Source organism: Sporothrix brasiliensis, assembly GCF_000820605.1.
Source record: "Sporothrix brasiliensis 5110 chromosome Unknown Cont18, whole genome shotgun sequence".
In the NCBI taxonomy this organism is placed as follows: domain Eukaryota; kingdom Fungi; phylum Ascomycota; class Sordariomycetes; order Ophiostomatales; family Ophiostomataceae; genus Sporothrix; species Sporothrix brasiliensis.
Genome location: NW_024467137.1, coordinates 805,442 through 832,766, shown reverse-complemented (window position 1 = coordinate 832,766; position 27,325 = coordinate 805,442). Strand labels below are relative to the sequence as shown.

At 59.5% G+C, this 27,325-nt stretch overlaps 10 protein-coding genes across 10 annotated transcripts; 4 read left to right on the top strand and 6 right to left on the bottom strand.

Annotated features, from left to right (window-relative positions):
* Positions 1-574: 574 nt before the first annotated feature.
* On the top strand, positions 575-4,231 carry SPBR_01237 (sterol regulatory element binding protein Sre1; the record flags this gene model as incomplete). Its single annotated transcript, XM_040759548.1, has 1 exon — positions 575-4,231. The coding sequence occupies one exon, from the start codon at positions 575-577 to the stop codon at positions 4,229-4,231; it is 3,657 nt and encodes a 1,218-aa protein (XP_040619242.1).
* Positions 4,232-5,183: 952 nt separating this feature from the next.
* On the top strand, positions 5,184-9,146 carry SPBR_01224 (DNA helicase II; the record flags this gene model as incomplete). Its single annotated transcript, XM_040759535.1, has 1 exon — positions 5,184-9,146. The coding sequence occupies one exon, from the start codon at positions 5,184-5,186 to the stop codon at positions 9,144-9,146; it is 3,963 nt and encodes a 1,320-aa protein (XP_040619241.1).
* A 792-nt stretch (positions 9,147-9,938) lies between these two features.
* Positions 9,939-10,178, top strand: SPBR_02148 (uncharacterized protein; the record flags this gene model as incomplete). The annotated part of the gene is made up of 1 exon (XM_040760455.1): positions 9,939-10,178. One exon carries the CDS (start codon positions 9,939-9,941, stop codon positions 10,176-10,178), a length of 240 nt encoding a protein of 79 aa, XP_040619240.1.
* Positions 10,179-11,370: 1,192 nt separating this feature from the next.
* On the top strand, positions 11,371-13,680 carry SPBR_01394 (uncharacterized protein; the record flags this gene model as incomplete). Its single annotated transcript, XM_040759705.1, has 1 exon — positions 11,371-13,680. One exon carries the CDS (start codon positions 11,371-11,373, stop codon positions 13,678-13,680), a length of 2,310 nt encoding a protein of 769 aa, XP_040619239.1.
* Positions 13,681-14,021: 341 nt separating this feature from the next.
* SPBR_01585 (MFS transporter) lies at positions 14,022-15,700 on the bottom strand (the record flags this gene model as incomplete). The annotated part of the gene is made up of 4 exons (XM_040759895.1): positions 14,022-14,273; positions 14,333-14,405; positions 14,516-15,310; positions 15,429-15,700. 4 exons carry the CDS (start codon positions 15,698-15,700, stop codon positions 14,022-14,024), a joined length of 1,392 nt encoding a protein of 463 aa, XP_040619238.1.
* A 397-nt stretch (positions 15,701-16,097) lies between these two features.
* Positions 16,098-17,178, bottom strand: SPBR_01856 (uncharacterized protein; the record flags this gene model as incomplete). Its single annotated transcript, XM_040760166.1, has 4 exons — positions 16,098-16,207; positions 16,281-16,342; positions 16,422-16,879; positions 16,978-17,178. The coding sequence occupies 4 exons, from the start codon at positions 17,176-17,178 to the stop codon at positions 16,098-16,100; spliced, it is 831 nt and encodes a 276-aa protein (XP_040619237.1).
* Positions 17,179-18,147: 969 nt separating this feature from the next.
* On the bottom strand, positions 18,148-21,057 carry SPBR_01300 (uncharacterized protein; the record flags this gene model as incomplete). Its single annotated transcript, XM_040759611.1, has 3 exons — positions 18,148-18,251; positions 18,348-20,487; positions 20,575-21,057. The coding sequence occupies 3 exons, from the start codon at positions 21,055-21,057 to the stop codon at positions 18,148-18,150; spliced, it is 2,727 nt and encodes a 908-aa protein (XP_040619236.1).
* A 2,282-nt stretch (positions 21,058-23,339) lies between these two features.
* Positions 23,340-23,591, bottom strand: SPBR_02145 (uncharacterized protein; the record flags this gene model as incomplete). The annotated part of the gene is made up of 1 exon (XM_040760452.1): positions 23,340-23,591. One exon carries the CDS (start codon positions 23,589-23,591, stop codon positions 23,340-23,342), a length of 252 nt encoding a protein of 83 aa, XP_040619235.1.
* Positions 23,592-24,189: 598 nt separating this feature from the next.
* Positions 24,190-24,624, bottom strand: SPBR_02108 (uncharacterized protein; the record flags this gene model as incomplete). The annotated part of the gene is made up of 1 exon (XM_040760417.1): positions 24,190-24,624. One exon carries the CDS (start codon positions 24,622-24,624, stop codon positions 24,190-24,192), a length of 435 nt encoding a protein of 144 aa, XP_040619234.1.
* A 924-nt stretch (positions 24,625-25,548) lies between these two features.
* On the bottom strand, positions 25,549-27,177 carry SPBR_01609 (hexose carrier protein; the record flags this gene model as incomplete). Its single annotated transcript, XM_040759919.1, has 3 exons — positions 25,549-26,202; positions 26,279-26,592; positions 26,670-27,177. The coding sequence occupies 3 exons, from the start codon at positions 27,175-27,177 to the stop codon at positions 25,549-25,551; spliced, it is 1,476 nt and encodes a 491-aa protein (XP_040619233.1).
* Between the last annotated feature and the right edge of the window lie 148 nt (positions 27,178-27,325).

Here is a 27,325-nt window from a genome sequence, read left to right as displayed (position 1 = left end):
CGTCTCCGCGGGAGCGCCACTTTCGTCGTTTGTCCCCCGGACGGACATCTCAATTGCTGGCTGGCTTGTTCAGCAATCTGCGGCATGGTGCACCCTCTAGCAAGCCATTGGCAGTAGAGTCGTAGACAGTCTGTAGCCATTCCAAGTCTGTTTCCTGCTCTCCCCAGTGCACTCGTTCTCCGCTCGACGACGTTTTTCGACCTGGCCGTCTTTTTTCTCTCCATTCCTACTCACGGCTCCCATACTCAGCCAGCCGTGTGGGAAGAGCCGCACCACTTTTCCTTGCATCCGCCCCTTCCCCACCTCTTACTTTACGTCCGTCTCGTCCACTTCCGGAGATATACCCTGGCACCATCGTTCGGTCAGGCCATTTTTGATCCTTCGAAAGATTCGTTGTCTAGGGCGCGCACGGCGAAGCCCGTGCCACAGAGAAAGACAACGACAGAGGAGACACCGACATACGATTCGAGACGAAGCCCATACCACCACCCGACGGGGCCGACTGACTGCACGACTGCTGCACCAGACAGCGCCGACGAGCGTGTCAACTCCTTCAAGGTCGAAAGGTTGCATCATGGCTGATCAACAGGAGGCTGCCCAAGCCTTTGCGGGTCTCGAGTCTTATGATCTCTCGCCTGACGGCCTGGGAAGCATGCCGGCGACGACCAGCAGCACCATGTCGCATGGCTTTGTTGACACGCACCAACAGGATCTTATGAATACCGACCCCAACAGCAAACCCGAACCCTCCGTCTTCACCAGCGCAGCAGCTGCCAGCAACCGCCTCAGTCGGAGTCCGGGCAGCAATACCAGCTCCAAGTCCTCCGTGCATCGCAACAGGAAGGCCAAGACGAACAGCATCACCAGCGACGGCGGCACAAACAGCGACGCCAGCAACACATCGAGTTTCAACAACAGCCCCGTCAGCTCCGTACCGCCTTACCTCACTGCCTCGTCCACCATCGCCCCCGACCCTTCCATCCCTTCCGACGCTGCCGGTACGACCTCCGCCCCCGCCTCCGGTGGTGATTTTTTCCTCCAAGACCCCAACAGCTGGGGCTTCTTTCCCAACACCCTCAACGCCGGCAGCGGCGGCGGCTTCGACCCTTCTGCCCTCCAGCAGCTGCAGGGCAGCTTCAACCCGGCCGCCATCCCCAGCGGCTTCTACAACCCCCAGTTCCAGTTCGGCGCCCAGCAGTGGGGAGTCTCCAACGCCGCACCGCAGTTCACCTGGCCGCTTCCGCAGCGTCCACACGCGGACTCGCCCCTCCAGCAGGGACAGCAACCCTCCGATCAGAGCCAAGACGGCGACCTGCTTCAGCAGCAGCTGCAGCAACAATCCTTCTTCCAGCAAAACCTGCAGCAACTCCACCAGCAAGAGCAATCCCAGCAGCCAGGCCAAGTCGCCACACAGGAACCAGGCCAGGTCCGGCCACAACCCGCACCCGAAATTCTGAGTTCATTGACTCCGGAGCAGCAGGCCGCTCTCAAGAACATCGCCATGCCCGCCCACCTGCAGTATCACAGTCCGAAAAGCCAGGCCAGCCCCCAGTCCAGTGCTGGCGGCGGTGCTGCTTCTTCGCCCGACGCCGCCGATCCCACCCGCAATGGTAGCCGCAAACGCAAGCCGTCGGCCGACGAGGACGAGGACGACGATGACGAGGACGAGGACGGCTCCCAGCCCGTCAAGAAGACTGCTCACAACATGATCGAGAAGCGCTATCGCACAAACCTCAACGACAAGATCGCTGCGCTCCGGGACAGTGTGCCCAGCTTGCGCATCATGTCCAAGAGCGCGCGCGGCGAGGACACCACCGAAGACCGTGAGGAGCTGCACGGCCTGACGCCCGCCCACAAGCTCAACAAGGCCACCGTCCTCAGCAAAGCCACCGAGTACATTCGCCATCTCGAGAAGCGGAACAACCGGCTCCTCGACGAAAACAGCCAGATGCAGCAGCGCATTGCCGCCTTCGAGAAGCTGTTCATGCATGGCGCCCTGTCCAACGCCAACTCCATGAGCCCCATGGCACAGCCGTCGCCCATGCCCATGCCCTTTAGTGGTCCCGCGTCCAGCCAGCCGAACCCCATGGCCGCCTTTATGAGTGCGCCGCCAATCACCACACCACGCGGTCCAGACCCGGTCGGCATGATCCCCGTCCCCGAAGAGATGAAGCGCATCCTCCAGGCCCAGGCCGCCGCTGGCCGTCCCTACCCCGTCCCGCAACAGCCCTTCCAAGGCACACCTGCCGTCCTCCGCCAGCAACAGATTCAGCAGCAACAGCAAGCGCAGCAGAGCCGCTGGCAGGCCGGCGCCCCTTACCTCGGTAAGATGATGGTTGGCTCGCTTGCCGGTCTGATGCTCTTCGAGGCTGCGCGAGAGCAGGAGATTGACCCCGAATCGACCGAGGGCCGTGGCCTGTTCGCTCTGCCTCTGCAGCTTCTGCGCCCATTGGTCGTCTCCGACGCGCACTTTGGCTTCGGCGGCTACTACGTCGCGACCGCACAGATCGTGTCCCACCTCAAGCTTCTGCTGCTGTTGGGCATGCTCCTGTGGGCCTTTGTGCCCTCCTTCTTCGCTGCGCCCAAGCCCACTGCCCAAGACAAGACCCATCAGGTGCCACAGGCGGCGCCGTCGCTGGCCTCGCCGATCCACGTTCGCCGCAATGCCTGGCTGACGGCCATCCAGACCGTCTGGGTCCCGCGCCACAATTTTGTTTTGGAGGCCGCCGCGCTGATTCTCAAGATGATGAAGCTCAGCACCCGCAATGCCCTTGGCATCGAGCGCTACAGCATGCTGACGGGTCTGACGCAGGACCAGGAGACTGCGCGCATCAAGTCCTGGGCCATTGCTCTGGACGCCCAGCTGGCCGGCGGCGATGTCGAGATCAACGAGAGGCGCTTGACCCTGACGTTGCTGGCTTCGCATACCCTGCCCGATACGCCCCTGCGACTCATGCTCAACGCCCTGCACATCCGCATTCTCGTGCGCCACCTCGGCAAGAACGCCTTGTTCGACGCCGTCGCCGCCTATTGGGCCCGCGGCAAGTGGAACGCCGCGCGCGAGCGGAATCTGCTGGCCATGCAGCTGCAAAACACTGGCGGCAACAGCGGTAGCAGCAGCAGCGCTGGCGGCGGCAACGACAGCAGCGGCGGCGGCAGCGGCAGCGACAAAGTCAGCAGTGCGTACTCGCTGCAAGCCGACGATAGACTTCCCAGCCACCTGGAGGCCCTCCTGGCCGAAGACTGCGATGACGTCCTCAACGACGATGTTATCGAGCGCGCCTACAATCTGGCGTTTAACCGACCCACCACATTTGACGTGCCGGCTACCGTCGTTGATATGGACGGTATGAACGCCGTTGTCGAGGACCCGGCCGTGCTCTCGCCACTCGACGCCGTTGCCGCCTGGTTCTCGTCTCTTCTCGTGCATCGCATTCTCATGACATCCTTGGCCGCCGAGACCGATGAGGACCAATCCGACCTGGCCGACTCCATTGCTGCCGAAATCGACTTGGCGGCCAAGATCGCCCCCATCGGCTCCCACGCCCAAGTCCGTGCCCTTGTCGCCCGCGCGGTGCTTGTCGAGGAGAAGCGCGGCGCCAGCATCGCCGTGGCTCTGCAGGCGCTGCGCCCGAGCCTCAACGCGGACGAGAGCCTGCAGCCACTGGTCGATGCGCCCCTGACGCGGTTGATGGCCGACCGCGAGGCGCTCATAGCCCTGCGATGCGCCATGGCCCTTGCGCACCTCGAGCGCTTTGCCGCCCTGCCCCAGGACATTCTGGCGTCTGTCGACGCTGTCCTGCCCGGCGCCCAACACCAAGTGTCCTTGCTGGCCTGTGCCGCGGCCTTCCGGTTGATGCAGACCCTGCACGCCCGCCGCGTCGCTGCCGACGCCTGTGCGATCTCGCTCGAGCAGCTGGCCGGCTCCCTGCGCGTCTGGATCGGCGGCCCCATCAGCGACCGGGGCGGCCTGGACGCGGGCGTGCGCCACAGCATGGTGCGCCGGTGCCTGGCCGTGACGCGGAGCGTGGTCGGCATTGACAACGATACGGGGTACGGAAGCATGAGCGAAGGCGAGGGCGAGGGCGAGGGCGAAATTGAGAGCGAGGCCGAGAGCGAGAGTGAGAACGACAGTGAGAGTGAGGTCGAGGTCGAGAGCAAAGATGGCATTGCTGCGAGGGAGGATACGTTCCACAGAGTGGGCGCTGTCCCGGAAGCCATTGCAGCGTAGCGTTGCCGTTCCATTCCTCTCTCTTCTTTCTGCCACATGTCCTGTTTTCGGATTGTGTCTTGTTTCTCAAGCGTCTCATCATTATACCTTTTTTGTCTCGTTCATATAACGCCTTGTCTTTTATGGAAGCTCACTTTGTGGCATTTATTTGTTTTTTACTGTATACACTGCAGTGTACATGACTGCCATCTGCATCGACGTTCTTGCGTCGGATTGTATACAGTCTTTTCCATGTTTGTCATTGCCTGTTTGTTATTTATGGACGGATATTGCCGGGGGTTTTTCACAGGGGGTAGGGTTGCTTTTGTTTCTACTACATCTTTAACATATGGGGGATAGAGATGATAAATATGGAGTATTGATTCGTTTCCTGTTATTATCTACGTTACGAGCCGGGCGTATTCTATTTTTTTCTTTCTGCTGTTTTCCCTTGACGTTTTGGTGGTTCTAGTCTTGCGTTGTCCACAACGACCCTTCTTTGGAAGCGTCTTCCACTTCTGGACGTCTAGTCGTTTACAATTGTCGTTTACAATACCAGCATTGTCTATCGAATGTGCCTTTTAACTGGTTCAACATTTCCTAGAAACAGAGGATATAATCTTGAGTACATAAATAGGTACTCTTGCTGTCATTGTTATAGATGTGGTTGCCGTAGGGGGCAGTTCAAATAGCCAGCCAACTGTATAAACACAATAGGACTGTCGTCATAAACCATGCATGTGCTTCATCTCAGCCTTGGGTTCTCAATGGCTTGCAGATCATGCCTTTCTGTCGGTGGCTTCTGTGGGTCTGAGTAGCGCACCTTAGTCACGTGAGTACGCGACACTGTGTGGATGGCCCGCCTGGATAGCGCATCTTGGACGCGCTACTGGGAGCCATGCAAGTCAATAGCCTCACTTTAAACGAGCAGGCACCAGCGATATACCCCAACACGACGCGTGCGCGCACCGCCATGGACCGTACATCAGTGGTTATCGATCTCTGTTCCGACTCGGAGGCCGACAGCAGTGACGATTGTTACAAGATCGAGCCGTCGCCAGAGGCCACGCCAGTGAAGACACAGCCAAAACAAACGCCTAACGCGACGACGATCACAGACGCGTTGACTACGTCGACGAAGACGACGAAGGCGAAGAAAACAACAGGGGCGACAGAAACGACAGCGACCCTGTTTACTCTGCCTGCTCCGATTTTTGCCCGACATGCCGAACCACCCAGGAAGCGGGCCAAGACCAAGGCCAAGGCAACGGACGACATGCTCGTGGCGCCACGGCAAAAAGTAAAGGCAGAGACGGATCCGGCGGAGCGGGGAGATGGGTGGTCTGGCCACTCCGCCCTCCTCTCCAAGCTCAACGCCGCCCAGCGCCGCGCCGTCACGTCCACGGCCGACACGGTTGCCATCCTGGCGGGCCCCGGCAGCGGCAAGACCCACACGCTGACGTCGCGCGTCGCGTGGCTCATCGACCAGGTCGGCCACACGCCGTCGAACGTGATTGTGGCGACGTTTACGGTCAAGGCGGCGCGCGAGATGAAGGAGCGCATTGGCAAGGCGCTGGGCGGGGGGCGCGAGAAGCGCATTGTGCTAGGCACGTTCCACAGCGTGGCGCTGCGGTACCTGTCGGCGTACGGCACGCGCATCGGCGTGGCCAAGGGCTTCAGCATCGTGGACGACCACGACAGCAAGTCCATCATCAAGCGCATCGTCAAGCGGCTCGACGTGACGCTGGACGCGGCCATGGCGCGCGGGTGGATCAGCAAGAAAAAGAGCAAAGGGTGCGTGGGAGGGGATGCCGACGACGAGGCGACGAAGAACAAAAGGACGAATTTGCAGAAGATGCAGAAGAACCGCAGCCAGCAGGCACATGGCGCCGGGGGCTCGGCCGAGGGCAAGGATTTTGTGGCCGCGCTGCAGACGGTCTACGACGAATACCAAAAGCACCTGCAGAGCCTCAACCTGCTCGACTACGACGACCTGCTGATCCGCTGCACCGAGCTGCTGCGGGCGCACCCGGCGTGCGTGGCCAACGTCCAGGCCGTGCTGATTGACGAGTACCAGGACACCAACGGCGTCCAGTTTGAGCTCATGAAGCTGTTTGCGCAGGCGCGCCGCCGCATCACGGTCGTGGGCGACCCGGACCAGAGCATTTACGGGTGGCGGTCGGCCGAGACGACGAACCTGGCGCGGTTCCTGTCCGACTTCCCGCACACGGCCGAGATTGCGCTCGAGGAAAACTACCGCTCGTCGCAGTGCATTCTGAGCACGTCGCTGCAGGTCATCCGGCAGGACCCGGCGCGCTACGACAAGAGCCTGCTGCCGGTCCATAAGAAGGGCACGCTGCCGGTTCTGCGCCGCCTGCAGGACGCGATGCACGAGGCGCAGTGGATTCTGCAGGAGACGCGGCGGGCGACGCTGCTCACGGGCCACATGCTGAACCACGGCGACGTGGCCATTCTGGTGCGGTCGGCGGCGCTGTCGCGGCCGATTGAGCAGGCGCTCGCGCGCGCGGGCGTGCCGTACCGCATGATGGGCGGGCGCAAGTTTTTTGAGCGCGCCGAGGTCAAGCTGCTCGTCGACTATCTGCGCGTGGTCCACCAGCCGCACAACAACGACGTGCTGGCGCGCATCATCAATGTGCCGCGGCGCGGCGTGGGGCCCAAGACGATCCAGGGGTGTCTCGAGGAGGCCGAGGCGGGCAGCATGAGCCTGTGGACGCTGATCACGAAGCACTGCCGGGGCGACCTGGTCGCCAAGACGGGCATCACGGCGCCGACAGAGAAGAAGATGGGGCGCTTTATCGATCTGATCCAGCGGTTGCAAGGCCGACTCAGGGGCACGATGGAGGAGGCGGAGGGGGCGGAGGGGGCGGAGGAGGGAAGTGAAGGAAAGGGAGCAAAAGAAGGAAAGGCAGGCGGGAAGGGTAGCGACGTCGGCGGCACCATTTCCGACGCCTTCACGACAACCGAACCCGCAAAGGCATGCGACCTGGTCCAGCTGATTGTGGCGCTGACCGAGCAGCTCGACTACCGCACGTACATTGGCGAGACGTATGGGGGCGACGACGAGACGCGGTGGGCCAACGTGGACGAGTTCGTGACGCTTGCGCGGGAGTTTATGAACAACGCGCAGCTGCTGATGGCCGAGGACGAGCTGCCGACCGTGGACGGCGTCGAGCAGACCAAGGAGACGGACGTGCTCAACAAGTTCCTGGCCAACATCAGCCTCGCCGCCGACGCCGACAAGACGCAGGAGGGCAGCGACGAGCCGCTGCCGATGGTGACCATCTCGACCATCCACGCAGCCAAGGGCCTGGAGTGGCCTGTGGTGTTCATCCCGGCCGCCTACGAGGGCTCGCTGCCGCACAGCCGGTCCGAGGACATTGACGAAGAGCGGCGCCTGCTGTACGTGGCCATGACGCGGGCCAAGTGTTTGCTGAACATTAGCTACTCGCTCTTTGGCGCGCCGGACCGCGACAAGGAGCGCGAGGCCCGTCGCAGCGAGCAGAACCTGTCGCCGTTCCTGGCCGACATTGTCGACGTCTGGTTTGCCGAGCGCGGCCCGACGTACGACCGCGCGCTGCTCGAGGAGATGGGCGACATCCTGGGGCGACCGGTGCCCCAAGAGCGCGCCATCTACCAGGACCTGCCGTCCAACGTGCCGCTGCTGGACGACGTGTTCCCGCTGGACCCGCTGGAGGCCTCGCGCTACCACAACGAGGACGAGGACGGCGGGTACGAGTATTCGAGCCGGTTCCGCCGGCGGCGGCAGCAGCAGCAGAAGCAGCAGGGCGGGCAGATGTACGCGGACTGCAATGACAACAACCAAAACTCGAAGCGGCGGCGGATGATGACGGAGATGCCAAATTACAGCGGCGGCGAGCAAGGACCCTGGCAGCGCGGCTACACGACAACTATGGAGGGCGGCGGTTCCAACTTTACAATGGGCGGCGGTGCCGCATACCCGGGCTTCACAACCGCGTCGGCACACCATTCGGCCATGCTGGAAGCCGAGGCTGCCGAAGCTGCCAAACGGCCACTGCCTGGGCCGTCGACATCGACATCGACAACGACCGACAAACGCAAACGGGGTGCTCTACCGACAGGCCAGCAGACCATTATGCAGAGCTTTACGCGGAGCCACTCGACCGGTACAGCTGCTGAAACGACAGCAGCAACAGCAGCAACAGCAGCAGCACGACCCCAAACCACTGCACCCGTCAAAGCCGGGTTCCAGCGATCCTCGAGCATGTTTGCGATGCCGCACCAGCACCAGCACCAGTACCACCAACAAGAAAGCCCTGGTCCTGCTGTCCCTGTGGGCATCCCGGCCGAGCTCAAGAACCGGTCGCTCGGTGGTGTCCGGGGCAACATGCTGCCGGCCGCGGTTGTTTGTGGTCCCAACGCGATGGGCCAAGCAGGCGGCAATGACAAGGACAAGGACTCGGACAAGAACGAGGGCAGGCAGAAGCGGTACGCCCACTTTTCGAGTTCGCCACCACGGGAGGCAGAGCCGACGCTGGATGATGGACAGCCGCCGGTCGCTGTTCCATCGGTTGCGAGTGCGCCTCCGCCACAGCGGCAACAACGGCCACAGCCGTACGGCTACAACCAGCCGCGGCCGTACCGCGCGCCACAGCGGCCGGTGGTTGGTAAGGAGAACCACCAGCTGGGTGCTCTGGTAGGCAAGAGTGGTGGTGGTGGTGGTGGTGGAGGAAGCAGCGGCGGCATAGCAACGCGTCCAGTGACTTCATTCCACACGACTACATATGCGCAGGTGCAGGCAAACGGCATTGGGCGAGGAGGTGGAGGAGGTAGAGGAGGCGGAGGAGGCGGAGGAGGTCGGAGAGGCAGCACCCTGGCGCCGATGGACCGTCTGAGACAGCCGTTTAAGCCGCCAACGATCCGGCGGCCGCAGTAGGCGAGAATGGATGTGGTTGAGGTTGAGTAGGACTGGCGACAAACCGTGAGCATCGGATTGGATCGGGTCAGGACATGGTTATGACATTGGCGTTTGGTGATTTGTTTGTCCGTATCGCATGTCGAGCAAAGGACTTGTTTGTATTGACTGCGTGACTAACAGTTTGTCTGTCTCTATTGAAATCAATGTTGTTCAAGCATCACGTTTTGAAAGGGTGGACACTGTTAAAATACGTCATTTCGGAATCAGCTCAGCGTCTGTGAGCGGACTTTTTGCCGATGATGTGCATGGCACGCGACAATGCCACGGCAATGGGTCAACTGTGCCTGGCAATTCCGAAGCATAACGCAGTAAGAAAAGCATCTTGCATGTCAGACGGCCATTCAATGAACCGCCAAGACTGCCGGCAGTGGGCGTTGTGGTAGGTAAGACAGGCTGGAGGGTTGCCGCTAGCGCTAGCAAGGCCCGCTAAGGCCCGCTAAGGTCCGCTAAGGTCCGCTAAGGCCCGTTGACGCCGCAAACACCCGCACAGCACAACTCAAACACAACGTCATCAGCTTCATCCACGCACCGTCGCCAAGCCTAACGCCAGAGCATAACGCAGCATTGTGCATATAAATCCAGCTGAGGAGGACAGTATGGATGGCAGAACACACAGAACACAGAACACAAAACACAAAACACAGAACACAGAACACAAAACACAAAACACAGAACAACACACCATAAACCACTTCAACCACAGTTCTCCAATTAACAACTAAACTCAACCCCACCTCAATGCCCCTCATAATGTCCGCCATGATCGCCCGCACTGCTGTCCGCGCCGCCACTCGCGTGGCCGGCCAGACCTCGTCCTTCTCGACGGCCCATGTGCTGCGCAACACGGCCGAGGCCCCCCGCCGCGGCGGCATTGCCGGCATTTTCCCGCGCCGCATCGGCTGGGGCGGTGCCCTTGTTCTCTTCTCGCTCGGCGTTGCAGACGGCACGCTGTCCACGACGTGGTACCTGTCGCGGGGCAAGCAGGAGTAGATTGCCAGCGTGGGGCGTCAGGGCGCCAGGGCGTCTAGAGTCTGCTGGTGTGGATCGGCTCTTCAGGCCATGGTGCCGGAAGAGAGAAGCTCTCTTACTTTTTACAACATGTATTTTAGATTTTGTCTTTTTAAGAACAAGTTTGCCTTATGGGCTAATTTAGGCTAGTCAATCTTATATCATTGTACGACGTACGACACATATTCCTTTGGCATGGTCCTGTTGGTAGAACTGTTTAGTTTTTTATTTGTTTTTTTTCATGTTTAATAAAAAAATACTAGATTATTGTCTGACTTATTCCTTTTTATGATTTTTCTAGTACCGGTTTATTTGTCCCAGGCGAACCTTCATAATCCTTCAACCTGAACACGTCATCATGAAATGCCGACTTCCGTTCTTTTGACAGCATCATCACAGAGCCGCTTCAACGTGGGGAGGGCCCGAGCATTGGTGTGCTGCAATCGCCACGACTCGCAACTAATTCCTGTTCTGGCCTCGTCTGGCCGGCCCGGACCACCCTGGCGCTTAGCATGTCACAGTACGGTGGTTTACTTGCAATACAACATACTTTTTGTACGTATGTGTACTTTACATCTGCATGTTTTTGTCTCATCCTACATCGTCACAGATATCGACGACGCATGAAAACTGCAACACCACGATCCTCCAACCAATATCGAGCAACGGGAGACTGAGGCTGTGTTTTGTGACAGGACGCCGCCGACAAATCGAATTTGCGGCACAGTTCAGCTGTGGTCCCTGAGCGTTTCACCGGTCCCATTTAGCTCAAAAAGGATTAGTGACGCCAAGAAGCTACCCGGCGCTGTTCGATGTCAGTAAGAAAGATTGACATTTCGCGTCTTTGCATTGCTTTGGCTTTTATTTATGTATTTACGTTTTTGTTCTTACGTTTTACTGTACGCATTTTACACTTGTGTTTCTTCGTTATTCCATTCTCTTTTCTCGCACCTCTACGTAAATAAATACTGGTAGGGCAGAGCCCTTCTGCAACCAGGAAAACCTGGCCTGTCCCCCGCGCGTCTCATCTTATTTTTGGCGCTTCAGTTCTTGGCAGAGAAGGCGGAGCCAGAGTATCCTGTGGAAACCAGCAACAGCCGCCTCTCCTATTCCACTCTCCACCCCTCTTCCTTTTGCTTTCGCTTCTTTTGCAGCACGCGGTTTTGCTTCAACAATGGCGGACAAGGGCATCTATACGAACCACGGTGTGGAGGAGGTGAGGAGCGACAGCAAAGGCAACGGCATTATCACGGACGCCGGCGACAACACGACAGGCAGACGACTCACCAAAGGCCGGCGTGGTCTCACGGGCATGCTGGGCCGCGCGGCGACACTCCGACCGCGGGTCCGCGACCCGCGCCTGCGCATCGGCTGGCGCTACCCGGCGGCGGCGGTCGGGCTGTTTGTCGCGGGGCTGCTGTTTGCCGTCGGCCACGACTTGTACTATCTGCAGAAGGACGGCCAGCTCGCGGACGCGCCGCCGAGTGCAAGTTCGGGCTCGGGCTCGAGTTCGGGCTCGAGTCTGCTGGACAAAATCAGCGCGCTGACGCAGGACGACAACGGGCCGCAGACGTGGGCGCTGCGCTTCGGCACGGCGCTGGCGTTCCTCAACAAGACGGCGCTCTCCATGGTGGTGGCGTCGGTGGCGGCGCAGCAGGTGTGGTACACGCTGCGGCGGACGGCGATGACGGTCGACGGCATCGACGGGCTGTTCGACCTGCTCAACAACCCGCTGGCGCTGTTTGCGAGCCGCAGCATCATCGTCCACGCCAAGGTCGTCGTGCTGGTGGCGGTGCTGGCCTGGTGCCTGCCGCTCGCGTCGGTGGTCACGCCGGCGACGCTGGCGGTGGCCGCGCGCCCGCTGGCCAGCGAGCTGACGCTGGCGGTGCCGGCGCTCAACCTCAGCGACTACCTGCTGTGGGTGTCGTCCGAGGGCGCCGGGCGCATCGAGGGCGCGCACTTTGCCATTGCCACGCTCTTTAGCAACGTGTACTCGTCGGCCGCGATTGCCGGCGGCGGCGGCAGCAGTTCAGGCAGTTCAGGTGGCAGTTCAGGTGGCAGCGCGGGCGGCACGACCAGCACCGACGGCGCCGTCAACGGCATCGTGCAGGTGGCGGCGCCGTTCCCCAACAGCTCGTACGACCAGACGCTGTACGGGCCGTCGTACAAGTGCATGAGCCTGGCCGAGGCGCTGGCGCAGGACGGCGGCGCCGGCGTGCCGGCGACGTGGCGCATCGACAACCCCAAGGGCTCGGCCAACGACACGTTTGCGACGTTTGAAGACGTCTTTTACGGCGAGCTCGGCCTGCCCAACCCCAACAACGCCAGCGCCAACGCCAGCGACGCCGCCACGGCCCTTGCCGAGTCGCTCGTCTACGTGGCGGCCGCGCCGTCGTACCTCTACAATATGATTTTGATTGCGGCGACTGGCGTCAACCCGCTGTGGGACAATTCGTCGGCGTCTTCAACGTCGACCAGCGCCTTTGCCAGCAACAACATCGTCTGCCAGCTGTACAACACCTCGTACGACGTGACGCTCGACTTCTCCGACGGCGTGCAGACGGTCGTGCCGCGCCGCGTCGAGCTGCTGGAGCCGCAGGAATGGACCGACACCTGCGGCAGCGTGTCGGCGCTCCACCTCTACGACAACTTGAACTACACGGCCAACACGTCGGCCTACGGCAACTGCACGCAGGCCACGCCGGCCTTTTACGTCACGCACCTCCTGTTCTCCTACCTGCTGGGCGCGACGCTGAGCGTGGCCGCCGACGGCGCCTTTTCCATCCAGCAGGCGGGCACGCCGCGCGGCAGCACGTCGCTGGCGGCGACGCTGCCGCTGCTGCAGTCGCCGCTCATCAACTGCGCGGACATCTACAACAGCTCGCTGCTGCGCATGGCCGACGTCATCTTCGACTCGCCCGCGAACAACGTCTCGGCCGTGCGCCCCAGCCGCTGCCGCAACGGCACCCTCGCCGCCGCCATCGAGGACCTGTCGCGCAACTTCACGTACAGCCTGCTCGCGTTCGACGGCTACACGACGCCGCAGCCGCCCACCATGCGCGCGCGCGTCACCTACACGGAGACGCACCTCTTCTTCGTCTACAGCCGCGCGACGCTCTGGGCCGCCTACGCCGCCGCGCTCGGCGCCACGCTGCTGGCCATGCTGCTCGTCGGCGTCCGCGCGCTGCGCCACAACGGCGTCGTCAGCACGCTGTCGTTTTCGTCGACGCTGCTGACGACCCGCAGCGACCAGCTGCGCGAGGCCCTCTTGGTGCCGGCGGGCCACAGCCTGGGCGACGAGGCCGCCGCCGACACATACCGCCGCTCGGTCGGCGCGCAGCCCGTCGACCCGGACGTGGGCCAGCTGCGGCTGCGGTTCGGCCGCATAGTCGACCAGCAGCGCGACGGGCAGCGCGTCGAGTATGCCGGGTTTGGCCTGGAGGGCCGTGTCAAGCCGTGGCGCGAGGAAGACGAACTCATATAGGGGGGGGGGGAGAGGTTCTGTGCAGCAGGCAGCAGACGAGACAGAACACCATCACGAATTATGGAGCTATGAAATATGAATGTTTATGCCTATGTGCGAGAGTGTCCATCCTTCCCCAGGACCTCCACACCATACATACAGTACGATATGCACTCTCGGGTTCCACAATACACCAGCCTCGACATTTCCTTATCCATTTATTTGTCATTTGATGGACCGCCGATGAAATGCAGAGAGGATCAGACAGTCTCAAAGGGATATGCCTTCTGGACACGTCAACACGACACAACGTCGAAAAGCTGCCACAATCCAACGGCTGTCGCAGCACGGCACATCTGCAGCTACTCCTCGTGCAGCGCATGCCCGCTCTCCTTGGGCCGCGGGACCAGCAGCCAGCTCACGGCCGTCGCCACCAGCAGCGCACACAGCATCGGCTGCAGGATGTGGACGCCGACGCGGGACGCGACGAGGCCCGTGATGATGGGGAAGAGGCAGCCGCCGATCTGGGCAATGACAAAGACAAAGGCCAGCGCGGTGGGGTGGATCTCGGGCGCAAAGAGCCGGGACCCAATGGACATGCCCTGGGCGGTTGTCTGTGTCAGCAGAAGAGTCCTGGGCAGGCAGCACAAGCAAAGAAGACGAGAAGACGCACCGTGGCAAAGTAGGGTCCCATGACGAAGCCGAGGAGGCAGACCGAGATGGACGCCACGATGATGTTGGGGACGCTGGCGAGTCAGTACGGAAAAGACGTTGAGCAGAGAGAAATAGAAATCGAAGAAGAAGCAGTAGCCGGACCACAAATCCACGTCAGCGACCACCCAGAACAAATACGTACAGCCAGAACAACAGCTGCAGCCCAATGGCCAGCAGCGTGTAGATGCAAATCATGGGGCGCGTCCCCAAGCGGTGCGTCGGCTCCGCCAGCAGCAGCCGTCCCAGCAGGTTGCCGCCGCTGAAGCCGGCCTGGACAAAGCCCATGCGCGCAATGTCGCCGTGCCGCACGACCACGAGGTACTCGACCATCCAGCCGCTGGCCGTGACGCCGGCGCCCAAGAAGAAGAAGAAGAAGAGGCTCAGCAGCCAGACGTTCTTGCTGCGCAGGGCCGTCTGGACCAAGTCGCGGGCACGGCGGTCCGATCCAGGCGAAGCGTCGACTGCGGTGTCGGCTGCGGCAGGCTGGCTCCTCGTCTTGACGGCCAGCACGTCGCGGAACGCATAGGCCACGAGGCCGACGTTGAGGACGCCCAGGCCCAGCGGGACGTAGTAGAACAGGCTCCACCGCGACGACGCCGACGAGGCCACCGCCGACGAGGCCACCGCCGTCGACGCAAACGGGCCGCAGAAGAGACCCGCCGCGTACATGGCGTGAATCAGCGCCAGCCAGCGGTGCGCCGCCGGCCGGACGCCCGCCGCAAAGGTGTTGCCGTGCGTGTCCTGGTACGCCTGGCCGAGGCTCGACAGCACGAAGCTCGCCGCAAACAGCGCATATGGCGGCTGCCAGGGCCGCAGCGCGTGCGCCAGCGTCTGCAGGGCGGCGCCCAGCAGCAGCATCGCGCCGAGGGACAGGTGCTGGCACAGGTGCGTGTTGGACAGGGCCGCGACGAACCAGCCCACAAAATTGGCGCCATACCTGGGGGGGGGGGGGGGGGTGTGTATTGTTAGACGTTGTCGGGAGTCGACCATCTCCCACAGGTGAATAAGTGAATGTGTGCATGGGTTATTGGTGCATGCCTGTACGTGTGACTTACACCGACGATGCAATGGCCGTCGTGATGCCGTAGTCCTGCAGAATGTACGGAAACAAGGCGCCAATGCTGCCGTCGTTGATGCCGGCGACAAAAAAAGAGAAGCCCGCGCTCAGGATCTTGATCTGCGTGCTGCGACTCATTCGGGCGGGCGCTGTTGCCGTCGTTGTCGTCGTTGTCCCATGGCCGTCGTCTTGCAGCCTCCTGTCGGCCACTTCGAGCGTCTCCAGCGGGAGGACATCCCCTTGCTTCGTCTGTGTCTGAGTCGAGGACATGGCTGTAGTGTGGACAGTTTATCGTGGACAGCCTGGCAGAGAATGCCGCACAACAGCCAACAAATCATCGCCGTGTCGACAGGACGACTTATGTATTTCATGCTCTGTCCCGGACTGGGAATGTCGTACCGGCAAGGCTAAACATCGGGTAAGATGCGGCAGCGTGTGGGGTCCGGCCTTTCTGTTTCAGTACAGATCTGCCGGTACCTTTTGTCTAGCACGCATTGGATATGTTTTCTTATTCTTTTTCTTTTTTTTTCTTTTCTTTTCTTTTGATTTTGAATATTATTATTATTTGTTCGCATCCTGCATTCTGGATCTACATTACACAGCCCGGCCCTGTATTAAATGGTGTATATGGCCGAGGCTCCCACATGCTGCCGCCTCCGACACTGCGTCATTGTCGTGCATCGGAATACAGCAGAGCGCGCACAATGGGTATTGACGCTGCCATGATTGTAATGGCGCCTTCGGCCGTGCCAAAGATGAACAGGTTGACCGTGGTGACTGCGATGTTAGCGATAGGGACGACGGCGAGCACAAACAAGTCACAAACAAGCCACAGTCGGACACAACGTACTGAGATCCACGTTCCCAATCGCATCGAGCGACATGATTTTCAAAAACGACGTGATGCCGGCACTGCTTCGTGTTAGCCAACAGACAAGGTCTACCGCGCACACACGCACGCACGCACGCACGCCTGCCCACACAAACTTACAACACGCCCATGCTCATCACAAACAGCACGGCAACCTTCTCCGCCTGCCGCATCTTCATGTGCCACAGGATCTTCCACGGGACCACCGCCAGCACCATGTCCGCACAGCCCGAGTACGCGGCCACAAAGATGTTGTACGCCCGGCTGTGCTGGCTGCCCAGCCAGCACGTCCCCGGCGCCCCCGGGTGCCACTGCCGCCCCGGCGGCCAGCACTGCACCCACTGCAGCGTCGCGTTGAGGCCCAGCACCACGTTGACCGAGATGAGCACGAACCACACGACGTGCCGCGTGCGGCCGTCCGAGATGCTCAGCAGCGTGATGGCAAACGACGACTTGGTCCACGCCGCCGCGAGCGTCGACGCGAAGCCCGCGGCGTACGAGTAGAAGAGCAGGTTGTCGAGGTTTTCCGGCTTGATGAAGCGGCCGTGGAGCCCGAGGCCGTAGTGCACGCACGCCGACTGGAACGCACACGAGATTACGAGGGCGGTCTCAACAAGTTAGTGACGATCACTGCCCTGGTCATCCTGGCCATCCTCGTGAAAAGGCACAAACTCACCCATCCTGCCGCCAGCACCCAGTCGTCCCACCGCAGACGGCGCTTTCGTAATAACTTGCAGTACAGCCGCACGGCAAAGAACGCTGTCGCGACGCCCGTCAGTCCCCAGACCGTAATGTTCAGCTGGGGCCCGGTGTCCACGGCCGCCAGGTCTGCCTGGCTGGGCGATTCTGGCGCGGCCGCCGAGGTGGAAGAATTCATTGTCGACTGTTGCAAAGAGCAAAGGGCGATCGTTTGGGTATATAGTACTGTGATGAAATGGCGAACGTGGGAAACGAGAGGAAGACGAAAAAGAGAAAAAGGGAAAGGAAAGGAAAGAAGAGAAAAACAAAGGAAAGACGGGAAAGAAAAGAAAAGAGAATGCAACAGCCCAATGCGACGGACGGCAGCCAGGACGTCTAAATAGGAGGGCCTCTGTGTTTTCAATTGTCGAATAACGAATACAGAACAAGAACAAAAGACGAAGAAGGGAAAACGAAGACGAAAGAATTGAAATACGAGCCGGCGCAGCCACCAGAGACACACAACCCGGGTACTGGTAAGGCTGGTTGGGTGTCAAGGGGTGTCGGAGATCTGGCGATCAGCCTCAAGAGAGCCTCAAATGAGCCTCAAATGAGCCTCAGACAGCCGCACAAGAGCGTCAAAGACGCACACCCAGTTGCACAAAACGCTTGCACGGGCCTCATTACTCAGTCCTCATCAATCCCACAACCTCATGGCCTCCAACCCCGCACTCCGGCATTTTTTACCGGGCGCAGTCGTCTCGTCCAAAACATGGCAAATGTATCAAACTGGGCCCTGCCTCGACTCGGCACGTCAAAAGGCCAGTGCGCGCCCAGATGATCGGCAAGACAGCAAGACAAATGCAGCCGAGTCTCCCCTCATGCCGGTCCCCTTATGTGCGCCTCGCCTGCTCTGCGCGAAAGAGCATGAGGACAGGGTTGGCCTGTGTCACAAATCCGTCCAGACGGCTGGAACGCATGTCGACCACTTTGCACGATGGCCAGGAACATCAGAAAATACGTAATGATTAAGCTGAGATAGGATGACGCCGTCTACGAGTCGCCCCGTAACAAAGAACAGAACTAAAAAAAAAAAAAAAAAAAAAAAAAAAAACAAAAAAGCCGAAAACCCGAAAAACAGCACACCGTCGTCTCTTATGTCGTGCCTTTACACCGCCGATGCGCTGCGCGTGGCGCTCCAGAAGGCTTCATTGACGTCCGACGCCCGGAAGCCAGGCGTCTGGCCGAGGCACGTGCCCCGTCGGACGAGTTCTGCAGGCATACGTTAGTGTCAGGAAAAAAGGGGAGAACATAGACACAACAAGGACTGCAAAAAGGGAGACACAGGACACAGCAAGGACTGCTCACCTCTCAAAAACTTGTCGACGTTCAGCGACAGAAGACGCCGCTGCGGGAAATTGACGGGCGGCGGCGACGGCGACGGCACGCGGAACAGCGGCGCCTCCATAAACGACATGAATAGCTGTTCTTCGTCCATACTACTGCTGCTGCCGTTTCCACGACCGGCAGCAGCATCGGCGGCAGCAATGGTCCCGGCAACGCCACTTCTGCTCGACCCGCCCCAGTCCACGGCAGTGGCATCCCCGTTCCGCGTCTTGGGCTTAATCAGGTCCGGCGACAGGTAGTTGAACATGCCAAGGGCCGTGCCGCTCTGCGTAGAGGGTATGCTGCTGCTGTTGCTGCCGCCACTGCTGCCCCGGCTCGTGCTGGCCGTGCTCGTGGCGTTGCGGGCCGACTTTGATGTACTTGCTGATGCGCTGGTGGACGTGTCGGTTGACGTGCCGACTGCCGTACTGGCTGACGTCCTGTCGTCACCGCTGGTCTTGCGGCCACGGGTCGCCATCGTCGCGGTGTCCACGGCAAAGTCCGCGTCGTCCACCTCCACAATCACGCTGTTCGAGTCGGGCGGGATGTGCACGCCGCGCTGCTGCAGGTACATTTCCGTCTCTTCGCAGTCGTAAAACGCGCCCTCGAACCCGGGTAGCGTCACGTGGATCTGCGGCGTCGCCGGCCGCACCCCCGTGCCGCGGTGGTCGCTGTTGCTGTTGTTGGGCAGCACCTTGTTGGTGCTGCTGCTGCTGCCGCTGCTACTGCGGGACGCCGGCGATGCCGCCGCCGCCGCCAGCGCACCCGCCGCGTCTTCCACGTCCGGGTACCGGCTGACAAACGGCAGCTCCCAGCGCGTAAACTTGCTCGGCGAATACGGCGTCTCGAGCCCCCGCTGCAGCCGCCGGCGGATCGTGTCGATGGGCTCAAACATGATGCAGAAGCCAAAGGCCCGCGCAAAGCTGTCCACCGGCGGATCCGCCGTGCTGATCAGCCGGTACGCGCTCTCAATGGCGTACCGCCGCAGGCGCAGGCCAAAAGAGAAGTCCGGCGGGTACTTGCCGGGCGGCTGGAGCCCCGGATACGGCATCGGCAGCGGCAGCCCGGCCGTCGGGCGGCCCATCGCGGCGCTGGCAATAAATGCGTCGGTGCTGGCGAGGTGCGGACCCAAGTCGCTCGCCGACGTCGCCGCGGCCGCCGTCTGTGCTTGTGCTTGGCCACCCCCTGCACCAGCAGCCGGCGGCGTCGCATAGTTGGCAAAGAGCGACAAGGCGGGTCCGTCAAAGGTGAAATCGTTGCCGAGGCCAAAATCCGTGTTGCGGCCCGACGCCGGGGAGACGGACAGCGCCGATCCGGTGCCGCTGCTCATGTCGTTGCTGTTGCTGCCCGTGCCTGTAGATGTGCTTCCGTTGCCGCTGGCCGTCGCCGTGGCGGTGTAATACGAGCCGACAGGGACGGTGCCGTCGAGCGACTCCGTGCTGGCCGTCGCGTTGACAATGTTCATGGTGCCGAAGGCGCTCCCAAACACCACGTCGTCGGGCTGTGAGTCAAAGGAGCCCACATTGCTGTCGGTGTCGAGGTTCATCGCCTGCGCCATGAGGATGCCGCCGTACAGCTGGTTCGACACGCTGTCTGTCGCTCGAATGGGCGACGCTTGTGATGGCAGCACCATCTGCTGGCTGAGCAAGGCCGGTGCCTCGGCCTGTGCAGGATTGCGCGCGTGTGCGTTCCCGGCTTTGTGGACAGGCTCATGCTGCGCCTGGTAGCCAAACATCTGGACCGCATCGGTAATTTCCTTTTGCTTCTTCTCAAACGCCCGCATCGCATCGTCGGATGCAGGCTTGCTGCCGTTGTCGGTGCCGCCGGTGTTGCCGAGGCCGTGTGCCTCCTCCTCGTCGGGATCGTCCATGTCCTCGTCGGCACTCGACTGCCGTGCCATCTCCAAAAACACTTCGGTCGTCTGGCGCAGGTGCTGTGCCAGATCGGGGTGCTGGTCCAGCAAGCCGCGGCCCAGGGCAAAGTCGTGCAGGCGCATAAAGGCGTTGCTCATGGCCTCGTTGGCCGCCTTGAGCGCGTTGACGCGCTTTTCCAGAGACACAATGGCCTTTTCTTTGCGGCTGCGGTACGCCCGCTGCGCCAGTCGAATTTGGGTACGTCGGCGCTGTTTTGAAAGTGTCAGCATTGTTGCCTGTTTGTAACCTTTTGCACTGTGTGCATCTGTGCATGCGGATCCTCTGGACAAACTCACATCTGCGGCGGTGACGTCCTTGACGTCGATCCGTGGCCGGCCACGTGCACGCTTCTTTTCCGCGTCGGCCTCTTCACCATCGACGTCGCCCTCGTCGCTTTCCACCGAGTCCAGAATCGCCTCGGCCGGGGAGGCGGTGGTCTTGGCCGGGGCTTTTCCGCTGGCCCGAGGCTTGTTCGTCGGCTTACGGCCGCCTTTGGACGGCGGCGCCCCATCCACCGCCGACAGCAGCTCGGCGACGGTAGAATTGTGTGACATTGTCCGTGGGCTGTGCGCGCCGGCGATGTCTGTGGCGTCTCGGGTCCCTTCGGCATCGGTCGTCGTGGCTGGCCTCTTCCGCTTTGCGGCGCGTGAGGCCCGTGTCACGGCGGGCAGCGGCACGCCAATGTCATACTGGACGGCATTGAGAATGTCGAGATTGGACCCCATGTAGGCCGTGGATGTGCGGCGAGACGCCTCGTGTAGGACGCCTTTGGCGCTCATATATGGTCGCGAGTCGGTGGGAAACACAGGACACTGGCAGACGACGAAAGGTCCAAGTGTGGAAAAGTGGACACTACTCACCCGTCTGTCTGACTGTGGAAGTTGTGGAAAGAGTGGATAAGGAAGATGATAGCATGGACAGGGCGAAATAAGGGGACGAAAGAGGGGAAGCACCACCAGAAAAGAGACGGAGAGCTTGGAACAAGTTTGAATTGCCTTGGGTCCACTTCCAGACAGCGGAATGGGTGGAGTAGACAAAGACAACGAAGCCTCGACGTGACAAGGGAAGACGAAAAGAGCAGGGAATGAAAAGAAAACGATGGAACGACTGCTTTGTCAACAAAGCACTTCTTCACAGAGCAGCCGTGGGGACAGTGTCTCCCGGTTACGGCGTGCACAGGTCCCCCTCTGGACGTAGTAACCGTGAACGCGTAGTCTTTGTAAGCAGACCGAGGCAGTGACGAGTGTGCTCCCTGCTAAATGAGCAGAGGGGAACGACAATGCGCTCTTCGTATAAGACGACAAAAGAAAATAAAAACCCCCAAAATGCGTGCCGTGCACGGCGTATGACTGGCCCAGTAGGTGTCGTGACAATGGAATTTGGATTGATAAGCGGGTTGACGCGCCAGGGTCTAAGATGTAAGAGTTGCGGCACCGCTTCCGCCGACGGTTGTTTATCGATTGCTCTGTAATTCGTAGTGATCGCTGTGATGGACGTTGGGGTTGGCGTTGGGATGGAGGCTGAGATTGAGGTCGCGGTTGAGGTCATGGAGCTGCAGCAGTGGGAAGGCACGGCCGAGGCGATTTAATGATTAGTGAACAGGATTTCAAATACAGACTAACAGCAGATGGTGGGTCTGGCTGCCAAAACTGTTAATGCGCGATTCGGTGGTCTCGGCCTTGCCATAACGGACAGCTAGCCAGCCGGTCTAGCTGACTCGGGAAAGAACCCCCCCACTTCGCTGTCACAACAAGCTGTTCTTCCCAACAAGGCAAGAACTACCGGAATCGCTCATCTGATTGGCCAGTGCCTCGTGAAGTACGACACGAAAGCTTCACCTTATTTCGACCTCAACTGAACGATCAGGAGATGGTTCATGTTACGCCGTACTGTTTTTTATTGGTGGCACTGAAAGTAGAGCGGAGACACATGCTTGTCGATGTATTGATAGAACGTACGTCAATGAAACAATCGAATCTCTATGCAATCCAGTTGCGGGAGAAGAAGAGAAGAAATGACGATATCAAAGAACAAAAAAGACGAAAAAGACAAAGAAGAAAAAGACGACGACAGTTGGGTTTGCAAGGCACAGAAACCACCGAAGAACCGTAATGTGAACGAGCGCTGAGAGATACATGAAGCAGTACGTTTTGCAGCCAGGAACAGCGATGCGCACCCCCCGCAGACTCCTCGCCAAGTCCATCGGCATCGAAGCGCCATGGTTAAGCCACGCCTGAGCCTGCCTGGCAACTTGGGCCACATCCCACGGGCCATCGTCGATCACGTGACATCAACCTTCTTGCTCCGCCGACCCACGGAGCCGGATACAGAGCGGGATGACTTTGCCTGTCTGCCTGCCTGTCTGCCTGCCTGCCTGCCTTCCTGTCTGACATGGGACGGCACGTTCTCGCAGGCCTCCTCGACGCCCCTTCCGACCTCGTGTTCGTGTTGACCAGGATCGATTCGTACCAGTGCCTGATTGACAACTGTTGGGCAGCCAATGACGACGGCTGGGCGTTGAGCACCGGCTGTCCAGCATCCGCTTCATCGCGCCTCCTCCAGTGGCCAAGCCGTCGGCCACACAGTTCGAAGTGCGCGTTGCGAGCACTTGGGCACCGAACTGCAGCGACACTTTGCGATTTCTGCCGCGGCCGGCCGGCGGGGCATGAGAAACACAACCGTCAAATATCAACTCATGTCGTTGTATGTCCTTCTGGCGTATATAGTACTTTGCCGTCGTACTTTGTACAGTGTTTCTCTCGCATCCTCGACATGCCCACTCGTCTCATGTTGTTGTCTACAGAGTACGACGCATGTTAATTACGCGATACTATGGCGGACAACAACTGTCGGGTTGATATTAGCTCGAAAGTAAAGCTGCATCGCGCATCGTTCGTAACGTAGCTCTAGGTGCCCCTTGGCATATACCGGCAAATAAAGCATAGTCAAACATGGTTTTCCTCCAATTCGTTTCTTCGGCCATGTGCAACACCTTAGCGAATGTATACACTTCTTTGATGGAGTAACGCAGTGGTGCCAGCTCACGTTAAAGAGCTCCGCGTTACGCCGTGTCCTGTTCTTGTCCGGCGAGACTGAAAGCGAGCCCAGTCGACGGCAGGACCCACAGCCACAGAACATGCCGGTCCGGGCGCTGGGCGGGCTTGAAATTGGCCTGACGACCGCAGCGCGGATCCTCTTCTCGCAGTCGGCGCACGCGGCCAGTGACGTCTGGCACCTCCAGTCGCAGAACCCGGCGACGTTTCCGGCGGGGCCTTTCGCCGTGGATGTTGCGTCGTGCCACAGCCTCTACCATGCCGTCGATTCTCTCTGGATCTTGCATGCTTTTGCATTAATCTTTCTTGTCCCGTGCTATGTGCGTGAACGCATTGAGGGTCCCCTCATCCCTCGTTGCCACGTTATACCTACCCTGCTAATGAGCCAGACGACTTGCAAATCTGCAGCCTTGCACCGGCCCCGTCCCGTGCACACCGCGCCCCAACCAAGCCTCGGTCGCTGTCCACCCTGGCTCGCCTGGCCCAGCCGACCCTCAATGTCTTTCACCCTTCAAAATGCCGGAGAGCACGCTCTCGCCGTGCTGAACCTGATGGACGTTTCAGAACGAGGCGGGCCTACGACTCTTTCCAACGTCCACGAGGATCAATTCCCAAACGTGGCCACAGGCGAATGGCCTATCTGATATCTTTCAATGGTCTTGTGAATATGTGGGACATGAATATAGATTCTATTTACGTTGTTTCTAGTGGTTCTTTCTCTTGCTTCATTTACTTGCTCCGTCTCGGCTCATAACTTCGCTTTGGCCTTGTCTTGACGGAACTGCTCAATACTACATTGTATTAGCAATGGCACTCGCAACGTGCAGAATAGCATCACATTCGCATTAACCCATCCACTCACGTTGCCTCGTCGGCCACCTCAAAGGACACGTCCTGCGCGCCTTTCCAGAGCACATGCTCACCCAGCGGGCGCAGGTGTTCGTGTCCAGCCACGATTGTCAAAAAGTGGTTGCCCGCCAACTGGCCCATCTTGCTCGCAAACTGCACACCGCCATAGGGAAACAGAAGCTCCGTCTCCGAGTAGCCGCCCGGGTACACGAGAATGTGGCCCGGCGCGGGGTGGCTGGTCTGGTTTTCGTAATCTATGCCGAGATCCTGGTCGCCCAGCGGCACCCACAAGCTCTCGCCGCTCCACCGGACATGGATCAGCTTCTGGCGATACGGCAGCAGTGTCCGGAACATGGCGATGGTCTTGGGTGCGGCGTCGGACTCGAACCGCGCCAGGAAACGGTACGGGCCGGCCGTAACAAGAAGTAAGTCGGAGGAAGACATGGTTGGTGTTGACACGAAGGATAGATTTATAGCGTTTGTTAACGGGGGTCTGGAATTGAAAAAAAAGAGGGAAAAAATTAAATAGAGTCATAAACGTAACAATTTTGTTGTATTTGTTTTATTGTTTTACTTTTCAATTTGATACGTAATGGTAGCGGGTTTAGTCCCGCGCTAGCTACCATTTACTCGGCGGATACCGCCGACAAGTCGAATTACGCATAACATACGACCCCTTGGCCATTGGTGGCAGTGGTCGATAATACCAGTTGATCCTGGTCGCCGCTGTTGGGTCCAGTGCCGACCAGTCCCGCCGATCGGAGACTGATCCGCACCACCGACCGACCTCTGCAAGCGGGCTGGCGGCCGTTTTTGATTGTGGGCAAACGAGTGCATGGCGAGTCTAATAAAACACATTAGCCCTTTCCAAAGCTGAAAATCAGCCATCGTGGAAAACTTCACGCCAAGCTGTATGACGCTGATTGCGTCGTACAGGCAGTGCTCGTTATCGCATCAAAACGCCAGTTGGTCCAGTAGGAGCAGATTCCTCCGTTTTTACCCCTACGACCGGTAAATGGCGTATCAAGTGTTGCTGCAACGACGTTTTTTCTTGTCTGGCTGTTCTGGACTGAGCTGATTATACATGCTAACTAGAAATAGGCCTCGACAAAACCTTTGTCGACGACGACAGCTACAATGCTGGCCACGGCCACGCGTACAAAGCGTAAGGCGTTTCGCCGGACGAAGGATGCATCGTGCTTGTCCGTCTAGACCACTGCCAGTCCACCTCTTGCCGAACTCGTGTGTTTTTGGTAAACAGTTGCTAAATATCTAACGCACAGACGTCTCGATGGTGACAAGTGTCGATGTTACGTCGAAAGTAGGCGCCTTTCCGAACGATCCTGCTCCCCGTGGCGTAATGGACAATCATGCGGCATCTTCATGCTCGATATGTTGCGTGACGCGAGCTTCTTTGGCCATGGCCGCGGCTGCACCCTCAGGATCATCAAGGGCATGGGGGACAAGCTGGTCACCAAAGAGAACATCCATCTGCTCCAACGTGCGGCCTTTTGTTTCCGGGAAGAACATCCAGTAGCAGACGGCGGCAATGATGTTGAAAGCAAAGAAGAGATAAAAGTACTTGAATCCAACGCTCGACAGTGCCTGTGGCGTGAACTGCGCAAAGATGAGGTTGATAACCCAGTTCGTAAAGGTGGTGATGGCATTTCCGAGGGCGCGGACTTCGACCGGGAAAATCTCGGCCGGGTACACCCAGCTGATAATGCCGAGCGGCGTGTAAAAGAGACTGAAGACAAAGTTCATGGCCACCATGGACCGCAACTGGCTGGCGTTGTTCTCGTTGAGGTACTGTGCCTGGACGGCGTTGACCAGAAGAGCGGCGGCCAGCCCAAAGGCAGAAATAATCAGCGGCTTGATACGGCCCACTTTGTCAAGGACATAGAGACCAATGCTGCAGTAGACGATGGACAGAGCACCGCTGATGCCGATAATCATCAGCGACGTGTGCGTTTCGATGCCGAGGATCTTGTATATACGGGGCCCGTAGCTGACGGACACGTACTGTCAGTATGCGCGCATGATCGATGGTAGAGAGACAGGTCCGCGGCAGAGCCACAGGCACTCACTAGTTGATTACGTTGATGCCGGAGAGGGGGCCAAACGCCTGGATGGCACATCCAAGCAGCAGCCTCTTTCGCCAGGACGACTTGAGGAAAATAGACATGGTGTTGACGTTTGCAACCTGTCGGTCGGCCACGATCACGTCTCGGATTTCCATGTACTCCAGTTCGATTCGGTCGGGGTTGTCGCCGGCGCGCAGCTTATGTAAAACTTCCTTGGCCTCGTCGTGGCGGTCTTGCTCGACGAGCCAGCGAGGCGATTCCTGGAGAAACCAGATGCCCGAAATCAGGATAAGAGCGGGGACAATTTGAAACCCGAGTGGAAATCGCCCTGGTCCGGGTGTGAGTAGTGTGAGTACGCAAGCAGCCGTACGCGTAGCGGTGGACGCCAATAAAAAAGACACGTACAAGAAAAGGCAGTCTTGGAGAACGAAGCGCCGTATCCCAGCCACTGGGCGACGAGGAAGCCCCAGCTGAGGAACCACTGCAGGAGACCAGAAAGCGCACCGCGCCACTTTGGCATGGACAGCTCGGACGCATACATGGGGATGGTGCTCGTGAGGATGCCAACCGCAGCGCCACCAATGAACCGGCCGATGATCAGCATCACCATCGCCGCCGCGCCAGACTGCAGGGCCGAGCCGACCACCGATGTGACGGCGCCCAGAAGAATGGTGCGCTTGCGGCCGAGCTTGTCCGCGAAGAGCATGTTGATGATGGTGCCCAGGACGGCGCCACCTTGGAACGAGCTGACGATGCCGCCGTCGATTTGGTCGCTGGGGTTGTGGAAGTAGTCGATAAACGTAGGGAGGGCAATGACGGAGCTGATGATGCCAGAGTCGTAGCCGAAAAGGAAACCTCCGACAGCCAGGAAGGCTGCCGAGACGATCGTCACGGACGAACCGGACTTGAGCATTTTGGCAACAGTAACGGAGAAAAGGCGGCGGTGCGACTGTGGTGCGTCCGTGTGCTGCTCACCAGGGAAAGATTACCGCAAGCGCTTCGACGGTGGCGGTGATGTCGCTCTTTTATGGACGCCGTGGTGTTGTACGCAGAGCCAAGCT